This window comes from Pantherophis guttatus, chromosome 8 (genome assembly GCF_059756535.1).
Source record: "Pantherophis guttatus breed Tessera chromosome 8, ASM5975653v1, whole genome shotgun sequence".
Lineage (NCBI taxonomy): Eukaryota > Metazoa > Chordata > Lepidosauria > Squamata > Colubridae > Pantherophis > Pantherophis guttatus.
In genome coordinates, this window is record NC_142070.1 from 45,386,890 (window position 1) to 45,411,034 (window position 24,145).

The 24,145-nt window shown below is 43.7% G+C and overlaps 1 protein-coding gene across 4 annotated transcripts in view; it reads left to right on the forward strand.

Annotated features, from left to right (window-relative positions):
- The first annotated feature begins 5,844 nt into the window (after nucleotides 1–5,844).
- The window catches only part of DCTD (dCMP deaminase), a 35,649-nt gene continuing 17,348 nt past the window's right edge, over nucleotides 5,845–24,145 (forward strand). The window contains exons 1-3 of one of the 4 annotated variants that reach the window (XM_034442764.3): nucleotides 5,845–6,021; nucleotides 12,294–12,405; nucleotides 17,209–17,344. In XM_034442764.3, coding sequence (XP_034298655.1) covers nucleotides 5,981–6,021; nucleotides 12,294–12,405; nucleotides 17,209–17,344 — 289 coding nt within the window. In that variant the 5' untranslated portion in view covers nucleotides 5,845–5,980. Of the gene's footprint in view, nucleotides 6,555–6,949; nucleotides 7,016–12,293; nucleotides 12,406–17,208; nucleotides 17,345–24,145 lie in introns of those variants that run through there. The other 3 variants (XM_034442766.3, XM_034442765.3, XM_060686763.2) reach the window with 3 other exon arrangements.

The following is a 24,145-nucleotide window of genomic DNA, read 5'->3' on the forward strand; positions in this document are numbered from 1 at the left end:
GAATTACTACTTGCATTACACAAATATACAATACATAGCATTACAGTGGGTTATGCCAAATTGATTTAAAACAAATAACTGAATGACTCATTTTAGACAATAATATGTGGCAAAAAAGAGGCACCCTGTCTTTATTATGTTTAAAATGCCCTGGTTCCTATTTTATATGACAGCAAATGGACTCACATATAAGAGTAGTCTGTTGTAAAATCTAGTTTAGCCCCCATCATGGGTTGTTTGCCATTAGGCACAATAGTCACTGTCTTAGATGTTGGTGTTTTTATGGAGGCAAAAACAGCTCCTTTGATACTCATCTTGAGTCATTCAGCTGTTCTCTTGAACAAGAGTGCTGTGTATACTATTCAGCCCGATCTGTACTCCCTAATCTGGCCAGCTGTATTCATAATTTAAATCAGCAGCATTATGTCTCTGCAATCCTAATACTTTTCTATGATTACCCAGTGCTAATCTTATCTAACTGTTTATTTATTTATTTTTTTATTTGATTTGTATACCGTCCTTCTCCAGCAGGACTCAGGGCGGTGAACAGCCGAGATAAAACAGAGCATACAAAATTTAAAAAACAATTTAAAAGGTAATTAAATAATTTCAGCCCACAATTTAAAACAACCCAATTAAAACCAATTTCAAATTAAAACCGAAACGGATGGGATCAAGCCAGCCCTGCTAGGTGAAATAAATGAGTTTTCAGGGCCCGACGAAAAGTCCGGAGGTCTGGTATCGTGCGTATCTCTAGGGGGAGGTCGTTCCAGAGGGCGGGTGCCGTCACAGAGAAGGCTCTCCCCCTGGGGGTCGCCAGCCGACATTGTATGGTGGACGGCACCCTGAGGAGGCCCTCTCTGTGCAAGCGTACTTTACGGTGGGAGGCTATTTGCGGCAGAAGGCGGTCTCGTAGATACCCCGGCCCTAAGCCATGGAGCGCTTTAAAGGGGGTCACCAACACCTTGAAGCGCACCCGGAAGACCACCGGGAGCCAGTGCAGCTCGCGCAGGAGAGGTGTCACATGGGAGCGCCCCGTCGCTCCCATAATCCCCCGCGTGGCCGCATTCTGGACCAGCCGGAGCCTCTGGGTGCAGCCCAAGGGGAGCCCCATGTAGAGATCATTGCAGTAGTCCAGGCAGGAAGTGACGAGTGCCTGAGTGACCATGCATAGGGAGTCCCGATCCAGAAAGGGACGCAACTGGCGTATCAGGCGAACCTGGTAAAAAGCCCCCCTGGCCACGGCCGTCATATGCTCTTCTAAAGACAGCTGTGCATCCAGGAGGACGGCCAAGTTGCGAGCCTCTCCGTGGGGGCCAGTGATTCGCCCCCAATAACCAGCGATGGCACCAGCTGGCTATATCAGGACGCTGGAAGCCACAGCCACTCGGTCTTGGAAGGGTTGAGTTGGAGACTGTTTCTCCCCATCCAGGCCCACACGGCCTCCAGGCACCGGGACATCACTTCAAGGGCATCGTTGGGGTGGCCTGGGGTGTAGATGTACAGCTGGGTGTCATCAGTGTACTGATGGAACTCCATCCCAAAGCCATGGATGATCTCACCCAGCGGCTTTACATAAATGTTGAACAGAAGGGGCGAGAGGACCGACCCTTGCGGTACCGCACAAACAAGGCACCTCGGGGTCGACCGCTCCCCCCTGTCAACACAGATTGCGACCGATCAGAGAGGGAGGAGAACCACCGCAAAACAGTGCCCATCCCCAACCCCTCCAATCGGCGCAATATGATACTATGGTCGATGGTATCAAAAGCCACTGAGAGATCTAATAGGAGCAACCCCTATCCCGAGCCCTCCAGAGATCATCCACCAACACAACCAATGCCGTTTCCGTGCTGTGCCCAGGCCTGAAGCCGGACTGGAGCAGATCTAGATAGACAGCTTCATCCAGGTACTGTGGCAGCTGCCATGCCACCACACTCTCAACAACCTTCGCAATAAAACGAAGGTTGGAGACTGGATGATAGTTAGCCAAAACAGCCGGATCCAGAGAGGGCTTCTTGAGGAGGGGCCTCACCACCGCTTCTTTCAAGGCGGCCAGCAGGACACCTTCACTCAAAGAAGCATTAATAATCCTCTGGAGCCAGCCTTGTGTAACCTCCTGGGAAGCCAGCACCAACCAGGAGGGACACGGGTCCAATAAACATGTGGTCGCGTTCAGACGTCCCAGAATCCTGTCCACGTCCTCGGGAGCCACAGGATCAAACTCCTCCCAGATAACACTATCAAGACCTGCCTCAATCATCCCCTCCACTTACCCAGTCAGAGGCCAGACCTTCCCAAATCTGAGCGATTTTATCATACAGATACTGCACAAAATCCTCAGCTCGACCCTGTAAGGGGTCATCCCGCACTCCCAGATGGAGGAGGGAGCGGGTCACCCTAAACAGGGCAGCTGGGCGATTATCTGATGACGCAATAAGAGCAGAAAAATAGCTAGATTTTGCCGCTTTTATCGCCACTAGGTAGGTCTTAATGTGAGACCTCACCAGTGTTCGGTCAGATTCGGAACGGCTGGTCTCCAACCGCTCTCCAGGCGTCTTTTCCAGTGCTTCATCTCCCTCAGCTCCTCGGAGAACCAAGGAGCTAGGTGAGTTCGGTGCCGGGTCAGAGGCCGCAAAGGCACAACGCGGTCCAAGGCCCCAGCAGCCACACTGTCCCAGGCGGCCATCAAATCCTCAGCCGAGTCATGAGCCAGAGTCTCAGGAATTGGCCCAAGCTCCATCTGGAATCTATCAGGATCAATCAGGCGCCTGGGGCGGAACCACCTAGTCGGTTCCGCCTCCCTGTGGCGGGGTGTAGCGGTTAAAAAGTCTAGTCCAAGGAGTGAGTGGTCAGACCATGACAAGGGTTCGATGACTATATCCCCTATATCAAGGCCACTCGACCACTGACCAGAGATGAAAACTAAGTCCAGAGTGTACCCGCCTATGTGAGTGGGGCCATGAATTAACTGAGTCAGGTCCATGGCCGTCATGGAAGCCATGAACTCCGGGCCACCTCAAACATTTCACCGATGGATGGCAGATTAAAATCCCCCATGACCAAAAGCCTGGGGGTATCAACCGCCAGCCCGGCTATGACGTTGAGCAGCTCGGGCAGGGCCGTTGCCACGTGGCAGGGAGCCAGGTACATGATCAACAGGCCCATCTGCACCCCACGACCCCACTTCACAAAAAGGGACTCACATCCGGCTATCTGTGGTACAGTGGTCTCCCTCAGATCCAGACCTTCCTTTATAATAACCGCCACCCCCCTGCCCCTGCCCTGAGTTCTCGGCTGATGGAATGCACGGAAGCCTGGTGGGCACATATCCACGAGGGGAACTCCCCCTCCTGGCCCAACCAGGTCTCCGTAATGCCCACCAGGTCCGCTCCCCCCTCCTGAATAAGATTGATTGTTCAGTTCTTTCAACTATTTATGTCTTGATGGACATCATTTCATCAGAATGGTCTTTTTTGGTCCTTCTAAGATGATACTTGTGTAATCAGTGATAATATCTAGCCATCTTGTCTCCTGTCAGCCTCTTCTTTGATTGCCTTCACATTATATGTCCAAAATAGCTGAGTTTTAGCTTCATTATTAGCACCTCCAGTGAGTACTCTCTTTTCTTTATCTAGTACAGAATAAAATTGTTCTTGCAGCTAGAGGTATGCTCCCCAATTTTCCAGCTTCCACTTTTTCAAAGACATATTTTTTCTTCATTCAGCTTTCAAAGCTACATGTTATAATGGAGAAAACGTTGACTATAAAAATCTTTTGTTATAATCTCTGCACTTTAATATTGTCTACATCTGTTGCAGTCTTCCTCCCAAGTAACGTTTTTATTTATTTCACAGCTTGTCACCGTCCTTGTAATTTTTTTACTCTAGAATGATAACGTCTGCCTTTATTTCTTCTATTGACAAGCAATGCCAGCTTAATGCAAATAGACAAGAAATAAAAGCAGACGGTAAAGTCAAAAATTATTCTAGCTTCCCCCCTCCCCTATTTTGAGCTGCACCTTTAACAAGATATTCCTAAAGTTTTCCTTGCATCCGGACATCAAAGTGATATTATCCACAGAACTGATATTTCTTATAGATATTTTAATTCCAAATCCTATTTTTTCTAATCTACCATTTCTCACAACACAGATGGATCTAAGTTAAATAAGATGAATTGTTACATATTCTATTTTAACTATAATCATATAAACAGGTAAAATAGCCTGCTGCATCTATATTTTTAAGGACAACCCATACTTTCTTGTCATCTACATAATCAAAAGCATTTGTATTATCAATAAATCAAAATAAATATATTTTAGAGTTCCCTTGCTTTTTCCATTATCCACTGGATGTTAGCAATGTGATCTCACGTGCTGCTATTCAGTTTTTTGTTATCATTCTTTATGGTAGATAATACATGATAAGCATTTTCTTTTTTTTTTCTTTTTTTTAATTAAATCAAGAGGGTCCCATTACAGCAACTAGGGTTGCATAATCTATTTTATCTTGCATTCTCTTTTTGAAATAGTTAGGTCCTGCTTCTGAATGTTGCCACAGATGTGGCCATCTCAAATGTAGCCAAGACCTCTTCCTTCTGTTCATAATCAGCATTTGCTACGGGTACTATATTTAGATTGCAAAATCCATATCACTATGTGGGTGCAAAAGGTTTCATCATATTTTCTACTATCAAATCATCACCCAGATTTCTGAAGCCCAGCTACGGTACTCATAGCATTTGCTGGCATTTCTCTTCTAGCATTTGCTCTCTCAATTAGAGTTGCAATGCTGATCTGTTCAAATCAGAAATGATATCAGAATAACACAGGAGACCCATTCTTTTTACAACTCATTGATTTGTGCAGAAACATCAGGAAGAAGATAACTTCAGATGTCGGTGTAGTATTGGCATACTGAATAGTGAAGGCACTGTAACACATTTCAGCACCAAAGATGCAACAGAAGCCAGAGAGGATGAAGTCAAAAAAACAGATCACCAACTTTAAAACTGCAGTATTTCCCTGAGGCAGAAATAGTGGATAGCACTGTAAATCAATAGTGGAGAAAAAAGTCTTTCTCATTACCCAAATATTTACAGTTATAGTATCTACTCTGTAAAAATTTGTACCAGCACTAGATGATACCCAAAAACTTTATCTTTGGGTAAAGGTAGCCCTATTATGCCTAAGACTTCACTGTCAGTTTTTAAACAGTAGGGTCAACCATTTTCCCCCTTTTCTAAGCATCAAGAGCCCAATTCTGTCATCATGTGATAAAGTGATTCTCTTTTTTTAATGCTTGCAATTGTATGGAATAGGTTTACAGATTAAATCAGTTGCATACTTGTACTAAGAAAAGCCCAGGAAGGGAATAGGGTACAATCAAGTGCAATATGCTTGCAAATAACTTATATGGCCCACAAGAGTACAACATCCTAAAATAAAGGTTTCTCTAGAGAATTCTTCACATTCTCTAAATGTAGCCTAAAAAAGTTAGGGAGGTCAGATGACAATTCCTACAATTTCCAGACACTGTAAAGTTAGCTAAAACCACGAGGAATTATGGGGTATAGTCTGACTGAGGTTAAATCAAGAATATTCTTGGAGAACAGGATGTAAAGGCTACTGAAATGACATATGGCTCCATTGTACCATTAAATTAGATTTTAGTGGATAAAAAGCTTTGTCGCCTTCCCGTCGGCACCGCACAAACTTCCCTTGCGCGGCAACTTTTCTGCCGAGATAGCCCGACAAGGTCGGCGGAGCAATGCATTCTGGAAAATGTAGTCCGCCAGCACCCTCCGGCCTCCAGTATGTGCAGTTTGAGGCGGGGCTTTCCAGTCGAACTCCGCCTTCCTTTCCCGCCAATTCTGACTCCAGTTTTGGCGCCAAACTAAGCAAAGCGGATTTGTCTGTTGGGAGGCGGACGCCGGTGGGACCGTAATTTGTTCGGTCGACGTGGATAAAGACGCGATGAACGCTGACGGTCAGCTGCAGACCAGCTCCCCCAATGGGTAGGGGCACGGGTTGCCGATGGGTTGCGCATTCGCATAACGCTATTCTCTCCGTTTACACTCACTTGTGCAGCCACCCTGGTTGCTTAGACTTACGCCTTTCCCCCGAATTCCCTTCACCCTTTTATGCACATTTGTATTTGCTTGGGTAATTGAATCGGGTCCCTCAAAAGCCTACTTAACATACACACACATATCCCGGTGAAACCATTTATTCCTTTCTCTGCAATGTTCTTTTTAATTTTCTCCGCCTCTCGTCTCACTATTTTTAATGAATTAAGCAGAAGCAGGCTCTTCACTATATTTTGTGCAGGTCCCTTTTGATTTTAGATGCCCGCAACGCAGGAGACAGGAGAGAACCAGAAGTGTGCATCCATAAACACAATGAGGGACATGCGGATCCCAGTGTAACCTACGGTATTTTGTAGTCTCCCTTTTTTTTTTTTCATTACTCAAGAAGGAACAAACCCCGCTGAATCCCAAGTTGTGGGATTACTTTTGTGAAGTAAAAGAAATATCAGGAGAAAGAAATGGTAAGAGCAAAGGAAAAAAAAAAAGTCCTGTGAGAAGTAAGTTTATTAATTGGTGGGCCTGAGAGAAGAAAGAATTGAATGGCATATGCTGGAGCTGGCATGGCTTGATGGCTGGCTGGCTGAAACAATCCTTTTGTTTAACAGTAACATTTCATTGCAGAACTTAGGTTGAAATTCAAATACAAATTGTAAGCAATTGCTAAATGTATTTGGTGGCTTACCATTGAGTGTTGTGGACAGAGTGATCTTTATTATATGGTTATAGAGTTCACAGATTATAAAGTAGTGTGTAATGTCTTGATTATTACTGAAAATTGAACGACAGAAGGATTTACGATCATTTAGAATTAGAATTTAGAATTGGAATTTAGAATGGGAGTATCTACTACTCCAACATAATATGACAAGCCTGAAAAATCAGTTCACTATTAGAGCACACAATGAAAGGTTAACACCCAGAGGTAAATACAGGAGACTGTATTTAAGTAACTTGCGTACATGTATGGCTTCCTTTATGTCTTGGGGAAAATCACTTATTCTCCTTGTGTCTACTTGGGAATGCAGAGCACAGACAGTTTTGTTGCTCTGCCTGGCAGGAAACCCTGACCAAAAGCAATACTTTATGCAGCCTGCTGTTGTCAAATCTAAAGAATTGTGGTTGTTTGCAACTTGGAGGAAAGGCATTTCCTTCAGCAGGTTAAATTGCTAGGGATTAAGTATAAGATTAGTGTTAAATATTATGTTGCTGGAGGTCTTTGATTTCTGAAATTTTCTTGTTCAATAACTTTCAGAATTTCTTCTTTTCTAAAATTAGAGTAATAAAAAAAAATTAAAGCATCCTTTACAGATGTAGAAACAGCTTCTTTTAGGTGTAGTACAGTAGTAAAGACTCAGTTGAAATTTACATAGGTTATGAGATGCATGCATTTAATTAAACAAAGTTGAGCAAAGTCTATATCGAATGCTATCTTTCTGTACCTTTGTAGATTTCAAACACAAGCTTTCACGATTATGAGAACAAGCTAGTTCTGATTTGCTCTGAGCTAGAATAGAATAGAATTTTTTATTGGCCAAGTGTGAATGGACACACAAGGAATTTGTCTCGGTGCATATGCTCTCAGTGTACATAAAAGAAAAGATATGTTCATCAAGAATCATAAAGTACAACACTTAATGATAGTCATAGGGTACAAATAAGCAATCAGGAAACAATATCAATATAAATCGTAAGGATACAAGCAGCTCAATTACAGTCATACGGTCATAAGTGGAAGGAGATGGGTGGTGGGAACGATGAGAAGATTAATAGTAATGCAGACTTAGTAAATAGTTTGACAGAGTTGAGAGAATTATTTGTTTAGCAGAGTGATGCCATTCGGGAAAAAACTGTTCTTGTGTCTAGTTGTTCTGGTGTGCAGTGCTCTATGGCGTTTTGAGAGGTCTAAATATTTTCACAGCCCTCTTTTTGACTCATTCAGTATACAGGTCTTCAATGGAAGGCAGGTTGGTAGGAATTGTTTTTTCTGCAGTTCTAATTATCCTCTGAAGTCTGTGTCTGTCTTGTTGGGTTGCAGAGCCAAACCAGAAAGTTATAGAGGTGCAGATGACAGACTCAATAATTCCTCTGAAGAACTGTATCAGCAGCTATTTGGGCAGTTTGACCTTTCTGAGTTGGCGCAGATAGAACATTCTTTGTTGTACTTTTTTGATGACTTTTTTGATGTTAGCTGTCCATTTTAGATCTTGCGATATGGTCGAACCTAGAAATTTGAAGGTCTCTACTGTTGATACTGTGTTGTCTAGTATTGTGAGAGGTGGACGTATGGAAGGGTTTCTCCTAAAGTCTATCACCATTTCTACAGTTTTGAGTGTGTTCAGTTCCAGATTGTTCTGGTCACACCACGAGGCTAGTTGTTCAACCTCCCGTCTGTATGCGGATTCATCATTGTCTCAAATGAGCAGTGCTGTGGAGTCGGAGTCTCGGAGTCGGAGGAAATTTTGGGTACCTGGAGTCGGAGTCGGAAGTACAAAAAACTGAGGAGTCGGAGTCGGAACATTTATCTCCCGACTCCACAGCCAGTGCTGTGGAGTTGGAGGAAATTTTGGGTACCTGGAGTCGGAGTCGGAAGTACAAAAACTGAGGAGTCGGAGTCGGAACATTTATCTCCCGACTCCACAGCCCTGCAAATGAGACCGATCAATGTTCTGTCATCTGTGAACTTCAGTAGTTTTAACAGATGGATTGTTAGAGATGCAGTCATTGGTATACAGAGAGAAGTGGGGAGAGCACACAGCCTTGTGGGGGCCCTGTGCTAATTGTACAGGTATCTAATGTGATTCTGCTTAGCTTCACCTGCTGCTTCCTGTTTGTTAGGAAGCTTATGATCCACTTGCAAGTGTGTTCAGGTACCTGTAGCTGGTTTAGCTTAGTTAGAAGTGTGTCTGGAATGCTGAACTAAAGTCTACAAAGAGGACCCTTGCGTAGGTCTTTGGAGATTCAAGATGCTGTAAACAAACAGAACAATGAGAAAGTGGGATGACAGTCCTAAAAATGAGATAAGAGCTCTTCTTCCACATATGCAACCTCAGAATTTAACCTAACAGCTTTAAATGTATTCATATTGTTTTACTTTCAGAATCACTTTCAGTTTGAGTTTGGTCCAGTGCAGGGCTGTCAAACTTGTGGCCCGCAGGCCAGATGCATCATGCGCTGGCCACACCCACACCCGATTTAGTGAAGGGGGAAAAGTAACGATATGTCATGTGACGACGCGAGTTTGACATCCTTGGTTAAGGCACCAGTTAAGAAAGCGGGAGATTGTGAGTTCAAGTCCTGCTTTGGCCATAAAAGCCAGGCTTGGGTGACTTTGGACTAGTCACTTTTTGTCCAACACACTTCATAATTTACAGGGTTGTAATTGTGGGGAAAATAGGAGGAAGAAGGTATGTTGAGATATGTTCTTGAGTTGTTTGTAAAAACAATAAAGGTAGGCTACAAACAGATATATAATCTAAAGTAATTTAACCTGAAATTGCATTGTTGAATGTTTATTTTATGAAACATTTATATCCTATACTTCAAACTTAAAAAGGAAAGCAAGTTGATTTATGCAGTAATTAAAAAGATAGATTCTAAGAATTCTGAAAATCAGACTTGATTCTAAAAAGTAATCTTACGAAGATTTTAAATTTAGCAATTACTTAAATATGTTCTGGTGGAGAAATAAGTTTTTTGAATCCAACCATTGTAAAGTCTGAAATACTGAATTCATATTACAGCAATGACTGATTTAATGTCAAGATTAGGCTCACCTGAGTGTTTAAACTGATCTGCTATCATAAAATAATGAAGAAATGGCCTCATCTTGACTAGCTTTTTATCTCAGTCCAATTTCTAGAGTGTATTTTATATCTTAAAGTAATGATTGTTCTTCAGATGGGTTTCCCTAAGGAAAAAACATTGAAAAGCAACATTGTTCTTCATTAGTGGAAGTCTTTCTCTTAAGATCAGAAAAGATATTGCTTCATGAGAAAAATATGAGCTCGCTACAGATGTATGGCTTGTTGTTACACCGTGATATACTACATATTAAACTCTAAAAGCAGATTAACAAAAGATGCCTACATAACATACAAATATAAGTTAGTATGTAATAGAAGTTAGTATGATGGTCCAATTTACACAATATGCTAAGAAAGTGACTTGGTTTTACAGGTGCTGGACCACAAACTGGCCAACACCATTGTAGCTTAGTCTATCATGTTATGTGAACACAGCTTCTTTTTCTGGACCAAATTTGGGGATGTTTTTTTAGAAGAAGCATTTGTACAGGACATATTGGAGATCCTCTGCATCAAACTTCTCTATATGATGTGAAACCTCCTTTCGGATTTCAACTAATCTTTATAAAGTAACTGACAATGCCAAGCAGAAAGTGTTTAGGAAATGTTTGGAATGTTTTCTGTATGTAAAGATTTAGGAAAAACTAACTAAATCCTAGGGCAGATACACCATATAAAGAACAGATTAATGTACTCAGCCATTTAATCAGAAGGCACTTTCCTTAGGAGTTGAGCCAGAATGGGAAGTGACACCACTTGTGTTTTTGAGAGGATGCTCTTAGGCCATTTGGTGGTATATAATTTTTAAAAAAATCTTCTATATTTTATCATTTGCATATCTGTTGATTAGCTCCCAGAGTTTTTTATATAATATGGATGATCACATACATTTTCCAATACAGAAATATCTAGTAAATAAGCTTATGTTTGGGGAAAGCAGAGCTCACTTGTGCAGCAGGAAAAATCCATCATTATGTTTGTATGCATCTTTTAATTGTAAGAATTGCCTATCATGTTCTTAAAAAACTTCAGAGACTAGTGCTCTCAAATCAGGTTCAACTTCTGGTTAGTGTGAGGACAAATGCTCACCATATTAATCTATTTTTAGTATAGTCTTTAGGCATAGAGAAAATATTACAAATATCTTGGGTGAAATAAAAGAATGCACTCCGCAATGCTTGCAATTCAGTTCTGTAGGATTTTTACATGAGGTTCTGCTTTCTACAATGAAAAATCTATATAGATGTTTTCTAAGTAAATGAAAGAGGTATTAATATCTACATGGGAGAATGGATATAAATATTGATGGATATAAAACCTGCAAACTGAATTTTAGATACTAGGGTGAATGACATCAAATGAAGTTGGCTTTCTGAGAGCTTCCATTAAATGATGGGTTTTTTAGAGAGTTGGAAGAGTACAGCTGCTCACATTGTAAAGTGCAGGCAGAATTTGAATGAGTATATTTCCTGGGTTTTTATGTTTGTAGAACATGAATAGCAAAATATTTCACAAATCATAACCCACTTTCAACTCTCAGGAAACCTGTATTTATTTATCTAGAGAATTAGAAAATAGTGCACATGGATTATTCTCTTTGGAAGAATATAATGCTTTGAAAAATTGAGTTTATTTAAATGCTACTTTTAGGGTCATTGTTCTACCTGCTTATTCATGTTTGCTAAAATGCAAAGTAAAAAAAGGGCTATTATTAGAGTCTACCATAAAAGCAGTCAAAATGGAACACTTGACTTCTGACATTGGATTATATGTTATCAACATGGCTTATGAGCAGTATAATTGAAAATCATTATTAGCAGGCATTGACACTCCAAGAATATTCAGCAAAAAGATATTTCATGTTCAGTGTTTATTTTTAGCTGTAACAAATGAAACTGCATCAGATGCTTGCTGTAAGAATAGCTGGCTGATGGTATCTTTATTCAAACAACTTAATGTCAGTAATGTTCGGGTAAGTGAGGTAATCTTTTCCATATTTTTCCAAAGAAGATAATATTGAGGGATAGATAATAGTTAACATTGCATGACTTAAACACTATAAATTGCAGTTTTAAATGAGATAATTCAGTCTCCTTTCGGCCTTTTGGTCTGAAAAGTAATGTTTCAGTAATGTTATATCTGCCACTAGGCAGATATAAAACACCAATATTTCCAACTATTTTTATTTGAATCTGTAACCTTCAAGGTCAGATTCTGCTCTTTTAGTTGTACTTAATTAAACTCTGGTGCCATCCTTCTGTATGGCAATAATTGATTTATTTCTGCAGATTCAAACCCTGAGGTCAAAGTGCATCTTTTACAGGTTTTAATTTTCTTTTAAAAAATCATAGTTCATGCAAACCATAACCATTTATTGTCATTGTGTAATTTCTGTAGGTATGATTGTGAGATGACCTGTAAAAAACGAGATGATTACTTGGAGTGGCCTGAATATTTCATGGCTGTAGCATTCTTGTCAGCACAAAGAAGCAAGGATCCAAATTCTCAGGTAGGAAGATGATATTTGGGCAGACTAAGATAAGGCAGCGAAGCTGAAATTTTAGGCAAACTATCCTAATCACATTGAATTGAATTCATTTGGGTTTATTTCTGAATAGACATGACTAGATCTGTCTCCAAAACTTATAAGACCTATCCTGAAAATAAGCCCTAGCATGTTTTATGTGTGTGTTGTATGCCATAGCATACAGTTTGGGCTTGGGTAGTTTTGCCCCAGGGAAGATTTCGATGACGCAGTCCGTCTCACGGTGGGGAGGCAGGATGTCTCACTCGGCCTCGCTGAATACTCCCGCGAGGTCCTGATATTCCCTCGGGATCTGATCAGCCATCGGAGTATTGCCGGAATGGTGCTCCATTAATAAATGACTGCATTTCTTCTGAAGTTTGGCTTGTGGCTCATGACATGTCCCCAATATAAACCCTACCCCCAAAATAAGCCCTACTTAAGAGCCTACGCAGTTGCCCGCCCATTCCATCTGGTTGTCAGTGCCACGGCCACAAGATCAGGTGGGGAGGTGGAGCTGCCCCATGTGCCCCGCACCAGCTTACCTCAGGACCCCCGCAGCCACACCATTCATGTCCTGACACCTGCCTCGCTGCAGCAGCTCCACTCCAATTCTTGCTGAAATATAATAAGGTCTTAATTTCTGTGACTGTTTAAGATTAGCAATATTATGATTTTCCCCCAGAAACTGGTACAATTTTGGAAGTATTGATAAGATGTGCATTTAATAGTTTGATTTAGCACCTGCTAAAATTTTGCAATTGTGTTTGCAGTTGTAACTTTTTGGCAGGCTTGAAAAGCCATCATATATACAAAGCATTGTATAAATGGATAAAAATCAAATAGGTTGTTTCTGTCTAGGAAGTTCCGCAGTTAAAATACCAACTTTTAAAGCACATTGAGATAACCTGAGCCTCTAATGCTAGAGGTACATGAATGCAGGTAAGTGTGCTCCAGGTTCCATTGAATAAACCATGTCATCTTAGGGACCCTAGGAAGTGCACCTACCGTATTGTAGCTCTTTCTCTCCCCACCCCTGCCGAGATTCATGTGATTCCCAATCTTTTGGAAATTGTTAAAGATCTGTTTGGTTATTCTCCAGACCTTGAGATAGGTGATTATGGAGCCTCATATATTTGTAGTTGGTCTGTAGTTCTTCAGGTTGGTTTTTTTTTTTTTTTTTTTTTTTTTTTTTTTTTTAATTTGATTTATATGCCGCCCTTCTCCGGAGACTCAGGGCGGCTTACAATGTGCTCAGCAATAGCCTTCATCCTTTTGTATATTTATACAAAGTCAGCTTATTGCCCCCACAAACTGGGTCCTCATTTCACCTACCTTAGAAAGGATGGAAGGCTGAGTCAACCTTGAGCCTTGGCGAGATTCGAACCCTGCAGTAATTGCAGGCAGCTGGTCTTAAGCAGCTTAATAACAGGGTGCCTTAAACCCCTGTAGTACCAAGGTTTTCAGCACCTATAAATAAATATAATGTCATTTGGACTAATGTTGAGCAAGACATCATGGAATAGGGCAGCCTCAAAATTTGATATATCAATTAATATTCCTGTGTTACTCTTAACCTTAACCCGCTGTCTTCAAGCGGTAGAGTGCTCCGGCCCCCAAGGCTCCTCCCGTTCCCCAGGTAGTACAGACCTTCAGGGCCCGGGCCTTCGCTTGATGTTGTGCAACGCCAGGTCTGTAGTAAATAAAGCCCCCCCCCTCATTTGTGATCTTGTTTACGAGGGGGGAGCGGACCTGGCGGGTATTACGGAGACCTGGTTGGGCCCAGAGGGAGGGGTCCCTCTGCTAGAAATGTGCCCACCAGGTTTCCACGCATTCCATCAGCCAAGGTCACAGGGGAGGGGCGGGGGAGTAGCGGTTATTATTAGAGAAGGCCTTAGGCCGAGGGAGACCACTGTACCTCAGACAGCTGGTTGTGAGTCCCTCCTTGTGAAGTGGGGCCACGGGGTTCAGATGGGTTTGCTGATCACGTACCTGGCTCCCTGCCACATGGCGGCAGCCCTGCCCGAGCTACTCAACGTTATTGCCGCGGTGGCGGTTGATACCCCCAGACTTATGGTCATGGGGGATTTCAACCTGCCATCCGTGGGTGAGGCGTCTGAGGTGGCTCAGGAGTTCATGGCTTCCATGACAGCCATGGACCTGACCCAACTAATTCATGGCTCTACGCACAGGGGGGGGGAACACACTGGACTTGGTTTTTGTCTCTGGACAGTGGTTGAGTGATCTCGAGATAGGGGATATAGTCATCGAGCCCTTGTCATGGTCAGATCACTCGCTCCTTCGCCTTGACCTTCGAACCGCGGCACCCCGCTGCAGGGAGGCGGAACCGGTAAGATGGTACCGCCCCAGGTGCCTGATGGAACCTGATAGGTTCCAGACGGAGCTTGGGCCAATCCCGGAGGTTCTGGCTCACGCCTCATCTGGGGACCTAGTGGCCGCCTGGGACAGGGCGGCTGCTGGAGCCCTGGATCGAGTCGTGCCTTTGCGGCCTCTGATCCGGCGCCGATCTCGCCTGGCTCCTTGGTTCACCGAGGAGCTGAGGGAGATGAAGCGCCGGAAAAGACGCCTAGAGAGCTGTTGGAAGGCTAGTCTTTCTGAATCTGACCGAACACTGGTAAGATCTCATATTAGGAGTTACCTAGTGGCGATAAAAGCAGCAAAATGTACTCATTTTACTGCTCTTATTGCGTCATCAGATAATCGCCCGGCCACCCTGTTTAGGGTGACCCGCTCCCTGCTCCACCAGGAAGCGCGGGAGGACCCCTTGGAGGGAAGAGCCGAGGATTTTGTTCAGTATCTGTATGACAAAATCACTCAGATTCGGGCAGGTCTGGACTCTGATGGGATAGATCCAGCGAGGGTAACAGAGACAGGTCTTGAGACTGTTATCTGGGATGAGTTTGATCCTGTGACCCCAGATGACGTGGACAGGATTCTGGGTAGATTGAACGCGACCACATGTTTGTTGGACCCGTGTCCCTCCTGGTTAGTGCTGGCTTCCCGGGAGGTGACACGAGGCTGGCTCCAGGGGATTATAAATGCTTCGTTGGGTGAGGGTGTCTTTCCCGCCGCCTTGAAAGAGGCGGTGGTAAGGCCTCTCCTCAAGAAGCCTTCCCTGGACCCGGCAGTATTGGCTAATTATCGTCCAGTCTCCAACCTTTGCTTCATTGCGAAGGTTGTTGAGAGTGTGGTTGCGCGACAGCTACCCCAGTACCTGGATGAAGCGTCGTATCTAGATCCGTTCCAGTCGGGCTTCAGGCCCGGGTACAGCACGGAAACGGCATTGGTCGCGTTGGTTGATGATCTCTGGAGGGCTCGGGACAGGGGCTGTTCCTCTGTCCTGGTCCTGTTAGACCTCTCAGCGGCTTTTGATACCATCGACCATGGTATCATGCTGCACCGGCTAGAAGGGTTGGGGGTGGGAGGCACCGTGTTACGGTGGTTCTCCTCCTTTCTCTCTGACCGGTCGCAGTCTGTGTTGACAGGGGGGCAGAGATCGACCCCGAGGCCCCTTATATGTGGGGTGCCGCAGGGATCGGTTCTCTCACCCCTTCTGTTCAACATTTATGTAAAGCCGCTGGGCGAGATCATCCGTGGTTTCGGGGTGAAGTACCATCTGTACGCTGACGACACCCAGCTGTACATCTCCACCCCGGACCACCCCAACGATGCCCCTGAAGTGATGTCCCAGTGCCTGGAGGCCGTACGGATCTGGATGGGGAGAAACGGGCTCAGGCTCAACCCATCCAAGACCGAGTGGCTGTGGTTTCCGACGTCCCGATATAGTCAGCTGGTGCCATCGCTGGCTATTGGGGGCGAATCATTGGCCCCCACGGAAAGGGCTCGTAACTTGGGCGTCCTCCTGGACTCACGGCTGTCTTTAGAAGAGCACTTGACGGCTGTGACCGGGAGGATTTTTCATCAGGTTCGCCTGATTCGCCTGTTGCGTCCCTTTCTAGATCGGGACTCGTTACGCACAGTCACTCATGCCCTCGTCACCTCTCGTCTGGACTATTGTAACGCTCTCTACATGGGGCTCCCCTTGAGGTGCACCCGGAGGCTCCAACTGGCGCAGAGTGCGGCCGCGCGGGTGGTTATGGGAGCAACATGGAGCTCCCATGTAACACCTCTCCTGTGCGAGCTGCACTGGCTCCCGGTGGTCTTCCGGGTGCGCTTCAAGGTTCTGGTTACCACCTTTAAAGCGCTCCATGGCTTAGGACCTGGTTACTTACGGGACCGCCTACTACCATTAACAGCCTCCCACCGACCAGTACGCTCCCACAGAGAGGGGCTCCTCCAGGTGCCGTCGGCCAAACAATGTCGGCTGTCGGCCCCTAGGGGGAGAGCCTTCTCTGTGGGGGCACCGACGATCTGGAATGAGCTCCCCCCAGAGATACGGAGGATTCCGGATCTGCGCACCTTCCGCCGCGAGTTGAAGACGTTTTTATTTCATCAATCTGGCCTCGCCTAAATCTTCTCCCTTTTAAGTATAAATTTTAAATTTTTAAATTCTTAATGTATTTTAAAAAATGGGTATCTTAAATTATGGGTACTAATTCAGCCAAATTTATTTAATTCATTTTATTTGATTTTAAATTTTGTATATCTATGTGTTTTATTTTATGGCTGTGCACCGCCCTGAGTCCTTCGGGAGTAGGGCGGTATAGAAATTCAATAAAATAAATAAATAAAATAAACCTTCTGAGCCATAGTCAACAGGTAAATGGATGACAGGAGTGAAACAGTAAACCAGATGCTTTGTTTTAGGTTGGTGCTTGCATTGTGAATTCAGAAAACAAGATTGTTGGAATTGGATACAATGGGATGCCTAATGGATGCAGTGATGATCTTTTGCCTTGGACAAGAACAGCAGATAATAAACTCAACACAAAATATCCCTATGGTAAGGAATGTAATGATTAAATTAGGTCTTTATTTTTCCTGATGGAAACCAAGGCAATATTATCGGAAGTGCCTGTCATGTTTTAGGCAGGATCAAAATATTTTATTTTATAGCTCCTACATGGCAGGGATGAGAGTAACCTCCCAAACATTTCTTGTCTGTTTATAAGCAGACAAAACCTCTAAATTAAACTTTCTCCTTTCTCAATTTCTGTTGATTTTTTCCTTCCTTTTTCCTTCCTATAAGACTTTCCCTGGACACAGCAGAAGTCTGTCCAGACATGGGACTGTCATTCTTATGCCTGGGTTTTACCAGAATAAGTACTCACCCAGGTGGGTTTTTTTCTCATTCTTGCCCAAAGGACCATTTTGGATATTCAGGAAGTGAAATTATGGAGCTATCTTCAAGCAGCCAAAAGACCTGTGGATTAGGACATCTTTAATGTTCTTTTTGATTGACAGGGCCACTTTAAACTGGATTAATGTAGATGTAGGTGACACGTTTTCTCACTGAACTTTCCCCTTTCATGTTCAGTGCTCCCTCATCTCTGGGTCTCTGAAAATTGACCTTCTCCCACAATCAATCTGGCCTTATGGCTGAGCATAGGGCAGTCACCATGCACAGACATTTTCAGTTTAGGATTTAGTATATAATCCAAAACAGGCACAGATGTTTTGGCAAGTTGTTAGATTTTGACTGTGATCAAGTATAGTTAACTTCTGCAGAAGGATGGACAGACATCTTGTATTCAGCCATGTCTGGCTTTTCATATATTCACATAGATACCCAAACAAGTTCTTTGTGCTAGGTAGTTGATAAGAGAAGCAAGGATTGGGAGTTATTTTCTCATAGGAGAATGCACTTGTGGAAAAAGAAGGGGTTGTTGAAGGCATTAGAAGTGGACTCCCAGAAAACAACCCTGTGAATAGAAAGAAGTATTGTAAGGAGAATTGTAATAGAGGAGCCTAATGGCTGGCCATCATGTCAAGCTAGACATGACAATTGAAGATTTTAGTATAGAGAAATGCTGGCTGATATATCTAAACTAATTGGAGTTATCATAAAGTTGGATGATCTATCAGTCAGTCTGAAAGAGAAAGATGAGAGACTAATATTTTATCCTTCCTTCATCTCTACAATAGGATTTAAATAGATAAATAATTAGATCCACTGAAAATGTTACCTAGTCAGATAATGAAACGTCTGCAAGAAAATGACCCAGTTCAGAGACCACTAAATACCCTATAGTTCAACTTTGAGCTACAAATATTCTCTCCTAAAGTAATTAGAAATAGCCATGTTCACATATATTAGAGCATCACTACTGCTATCAGATACAATTGCAAGAAAAAGTATGTGAACCCCTTGGGATTACGTGGAGTTTTGCATGAATTGGTCATAAAATGTGCTCTGAACTTCAACTAAGTCACAACAATAGAAAAACACAGTCTGTTTAAAATAATACTACACAAACATTAGATGTTGCCATGGTTTAATTGAACATAACATGTAAACATTCACAGTGCAGGGAGGAAAAAGTATGTGAACCTTTGGACTTAATAACTGGTTGACCCTCCTTTGGCAGCAATAACCTCAACCAAACGTTTCCTGTAGTTGCAGATCAGACCTGCACAATGATCTGGAGTAATTTTAGACCACTCCTCTTCACAAAACTGTTTCAGTGTAGCAATATTCTTGGGATGTCTGGTGTGAATCGCTCTCTTAAGGTCATGCCACAGCATTTCAATCGGGTTGAGGTCAGGACTCTGACTGGGCCACTCCAGAAGGCATATTCTGTGCTGTTGAAGCCATTTTTTTGTTGAATTACTTGTATGCTTTGGCTCATTGTCCTGTTGCAATGACCTGTGTTGTGTGTTCTTCCCAAACAACTCAATTTTGGTTTCATCTGTCCACAGTTTATTTTGCCAGTAGTGCTGTGGAACATCCAGGTGCTCTTTTGCAAACTTAAAACGTGCTGCAATATTTTTTTTGGACAGCAATGGCTTCCTCTGTGGTGTCCTCCCATGTACTCCATTCTTGTTTAATGTTTTCCTTATTGTAGATGTGTCAACAAAAATGTTAGCATGTGCCAGAGATTTCTGTAGGTCTTTAGCTGACACTCTAGGATTCTTCTTTACCTCATGAAGCATTCTGCACTGTGCTCTTGCAGTCATTTTTATAGGACGACCACGCCTAGGGAGAGTAGAAACAGTGCTAAACTTTCTCCATTTGTAGACAGTCTGTCTTACCGTGGACACATGAACATCAAGGCTTTTGGAGATACGTTTGTAACCCTTTCCAGCTTCATGCAAGTCAACAATTCTTGATCGTAGGTCTTCTGAGAGCTCTTTTCTGCGAGGCATGGTTCACATCAGACAGTGCTTCTTGAAACCAGTAAACCCAAAACAGGTGTGTGTTTTTAAAGGGCAGGACAGCTGTCAGCAACACATCCAATATCATCACACTGATTGGAGTCAAGGTTGATTCACTCCTGGCTCCAATTAGCTCTTGGAGAAGTCATTAGGCTAGGGGCTCACATACTTTTTCCTCCCTGCACTGTGAATGTTTACATGTTATGTTCAATTAAACCATGGCAACATCTAATGTTTGTGTAGTATTATTTTAAGCAGACTGTGTTTTTCTATTGTTGTGACTTAGATGAAGTTCAGAGCACATTTTATGACCAATTCATGCAAAACTCCACGTAATCCCAAGGGGTTCACATACTTTTTCTTGCAACTGTATATGTAGTTGGAGAAGTGTTAAATTGATATTGAACAGTAATGACAGTAATGAAAGTAATGTTTTACTTAAAAAGTAAAGCAATGGTGTTAGCAAGAATTGAGCATTGGAATGCTAATTAATTTTTAATTCTGCTTGTAGAATTAGAATGGGGGAAAACAAAATTAATACCAGCAATTCTGATATGTTTCCATAATCAATGGAGGAAGAGAATCCAAAAGAGCTGCTTTGGGTCTATGTCCTAATGAAATCTTAGGTATCCACAGAAATACCCTATGACCATGATGGCGAATCTATGGCACGTGTGTCACAGGTGGCACCAGAGCTCTCTCTGCAGGCATGCCAGCCGTCGCCCCAGCTCAGTTCCACTATGCATGCCTGTGCGCCTCCTGCCGGCCAGCTGGTCTTCAGGCCTCTGCTGTGCATGCACGGGGACGGGGGGGGGGGGCAGGCTGGTGCAGGAGGCTTTCCAGGCCCAAAATGGGATGCGCCCCACCCCCACCCCCCGCACCCGATTTTGGACCTGGAAAGCCGCCTGGACCTGGAAAGCCTCCTGGAAGCCAAAATATGGCGGGTGTGTGTGCATGCACGGGAAGCGTGAGTGCATGCATCGGGGGGGGGGCACCAAAAAGGTTAACCATCACTGCCCTATGACAAAACATTGGCAATAGTGGGAGCCAAGTGTATGATCATCCTGTTAGTTCTCTGGTTTTTGTTATCCTGGAACAACAGAAGAGGCCCACATTCAAGGTAACTACCTTCTACAGGGCAAAGATTACTCTACACTTACCATCCTTTTACCATCTTTACTTGAGATTTTGTAGCACAAGCTGACAGGTAAAATTCCTTTTTCTTCTGTTGATGGATGGTTTATTATATTTTAGTGAAAACAAGACTCTTTTTTTTCTAAATACATCTAGTATTTATCGTTATATCTGTTTTTCTTCCACTTCAATCTTGTGTAATTCTTTCTAGTGTTCTTTGTCAATCCCTTAACTAGAGATTGTTCTCTTCTATCTGTGGAGCATAGAATAAAATATTTTCATCCTATCTACCTGAGCAAGAAGAAAAGTAGTCCAGGTATGGTAAGGAACTACATGGTAAGTCCAGTTTTCTCTTCTGTTGTTCTTAATTTCTTTAAGGGACTTTTGGTGATTTTTGTCCCATCTTTTCTATTATTTGGTGCATCTGACATTTAGATTTTTGGACTAAAATAATCTTCCTAACTATTCAGAGATAATGGCTTTGCCTCAATATATGATGTGCATTCTGCCCATCTAACCTTGATGTACTTAGATTTCCTATTGTATTGACTAGTCTGTTACCTATATGTCTGTTTCAAACTTCTATCAGAGTAATTAGAGATGCTAAGAATGTCTACTCAAGATTTTGGGGGGAAAATCATGTTATGACAAGAGTACACTATGCGAAGGGTGTCCTGGGAGGCATTCCCAATAATCTTAAAATCCAAGGTGAATATCCAATTCATCCTGGATGACATTAATGTATAAATAAAAGCTCTACAGCGTTTTGGATTTAGTTCCAAAGATGTCATTCAAGTTTCCAAATCTTAAAGGAGTCTTGTATTTTCCTAAGGTTAGTTGGCAACTGTGGAAATGTTTCAAAGCATGTTTCTGGAATTTAATCCAAATTGATCTCTGGTATGATTGTTGTGATTCTGATTTGCATTTTCTTTATTTCTAAAGGGCATATTGTCTTATTTTGTTTATTTGTTTTGAAATCCAAACTTTCTTTGTTCTTGGATTACTGTGGTCATTGAGACTGTTAAAATCTGTACTAAATGAGACAGAGTGCCTAGCTATTTTTGTCTGGAGGACATCTCTGGAATTTTCAGATCATTAAGGTGTATTGCCCAAAATTGGCTGCCATAATGACCGTTGATTGGCCTGTGCAAATATTTTTAGGTTCAACATGGCCAATTCTATGGTAGTTTTCCTTTATATATCTATTTAATTTTTATTAAAGAGGTTTTTCCACACAGTAAAAACAATGCAAAGAAAAGTAATAGGAAAATGGAAAAGAAGCAAAGAAAACAACAAAAATAATAAAGAAATGACTTCCGGTCTTCTTAACAGCAATTATATTTACATTTTATTCTCCCTCTCTCTAAGGTTACATCAAAGTTTCTTTTTTTCCATAATCTACCCTTTCTCATCAACAAATTATAAATCATTAGTTCATTTTTTTAAACAGAATTTGTAGGTTTCCAGTCGCTAATAAATGTAGTACTTGATCTTTCTCTAAGCAAGCAAGTTAACTTTGTTGGCTCTGTTTCATCATTTTCATCAGTTATTCCTCTATTGGAATCTTTCCATTTTTGCGTATGTAGTTGTTTTGCAGCAGAGATCATACCTAAAAATAAACTTTTATAGTTTTTATTAGTTGTCCATTAATCCCAGAAAATAGTTCTTGTTTCATTTGAATCTTAGCCTTTAAAATTCTTTGTATCAGTATATGGCAGGGGTCCTCAAACTACGGCCCATGGACTGGATACGGCCCGCCAGTGCAATGTATCTGACCCGCACAGTGGTGGGATTCAACCTCGCCCCACCTCTCACCCCTCTCCTCCCTACCATACCTTGCATGGCTGTTTTTTTCTGGCTGACAGGGACCTGGGGAGGAGGTGCCTCACTTGCTGCAACTGCCAGCAGGCAGTGGGGCGATGTGGGCAGCGCAGCCTTGCGGTGCCTGGCTGGCTGCGGTGGCAGCCGAGGATGTAAAAGGAGCAACAAAAGCAGCATCTGCCAAGGTTCAGGTGTCCGGGAGCAGGGACTCTGCAGCTGGTCCTCCAAGAAACAAGCATGGCGTCAGCAGCACTGGCACCGGCAGCAGGCAGAGTGTCGGGGGGGGGGAGAGGCACATGATGCAGACCACCGGATGCACCTGCTCCATCCCGTGCGGCTGGGACAGAGCAGGTGACTGTCTGAAGCATCCAACAGGCCAGACAGAATCTCTCCCCTGTGCCTCTGCCTTCGGCTACTGCTGCTACTGCGGGCGAAGACAAGGTGAGGAGGGTGTGGGGTGGCTGCTGCCTACTTTGTCCCGTCTCTTGGCTTGCGGTTGAAGAACAGGTCGCCACTGGTCATCTCCTTGGCCCCTCGCCGGCCTTGCCCTTGGCCATGCATGGAGCGTGTTCTCCTCACACATCTGATGCACCTCGGCACCACCGAGGCTTCAAGCAGCTCACGCAGGTCCATTAAACCGTTGCTGCCTGGAGCACCAGGCCCAGGAAAAGTTTGACCCTCATCAGTGCTATGACCGCCCAAGCCCAGCCGGGATTCCGTGCCTCCCCACCATCTCTGCTGGGTCTGGGCATGCTTTACCACCTCTACTGGGCCTTTATAGGAGGCTGCTTTGCCTCCTTTGGGCTGGGCGGACCTGGTGCTCCAGGTGGCGACAGCAACAGCCTAATGGACCTGCATGAGCTGCTGGCGGCCTCGGTGGTGCTGAGGTGTGTTGGGTATGCGAGGAAAGCATCCTTTCTAGCTGGCTACTTCGCCTTCTTTGGACTAGGCGGGTCTGCCACCCAGGAGCTTCAGTCAGGTGCGCAAGGGGAACATGCCCCACACGCAGGTCAAGGGCAAGACCCGCGAGAGGGCTGAGGAGAAGATGACCAGCGGTGACCTGCTGTCCAACCGCAAGCCAAAACAGACAGTGGGACAAAGTAAATGCACTCAGCGGCCCACATCACATTCCTTCTCTCTGCTTCCACTTTCTGCTTGGACAGCCAGCCCTATGCTGGCAGCAGGCTCTGGAGCTGCAGCATGCGCCAGCCGAGGGGACATCAGGCAGTGTACAGCTGGAAACAATTCCCCCTGCACACAAAGGGCGGCGACCACATGGCCAGCGGGTTTCCGGCTGTAGTGTCCCTCCCCCTGCCTCACCTCATCCTGCAGGATGAGGCCACCGCCCCACCCACTGGAGATCCCTGGATTCCCTCCCCAATCTTGCCCAAACCCAAAGGCACCACCCATGTGAGTGACGTTAAGCGAGCCACGCCCCAGGCCACACCCAGTCGGTCACGACCACCCCAGCCAT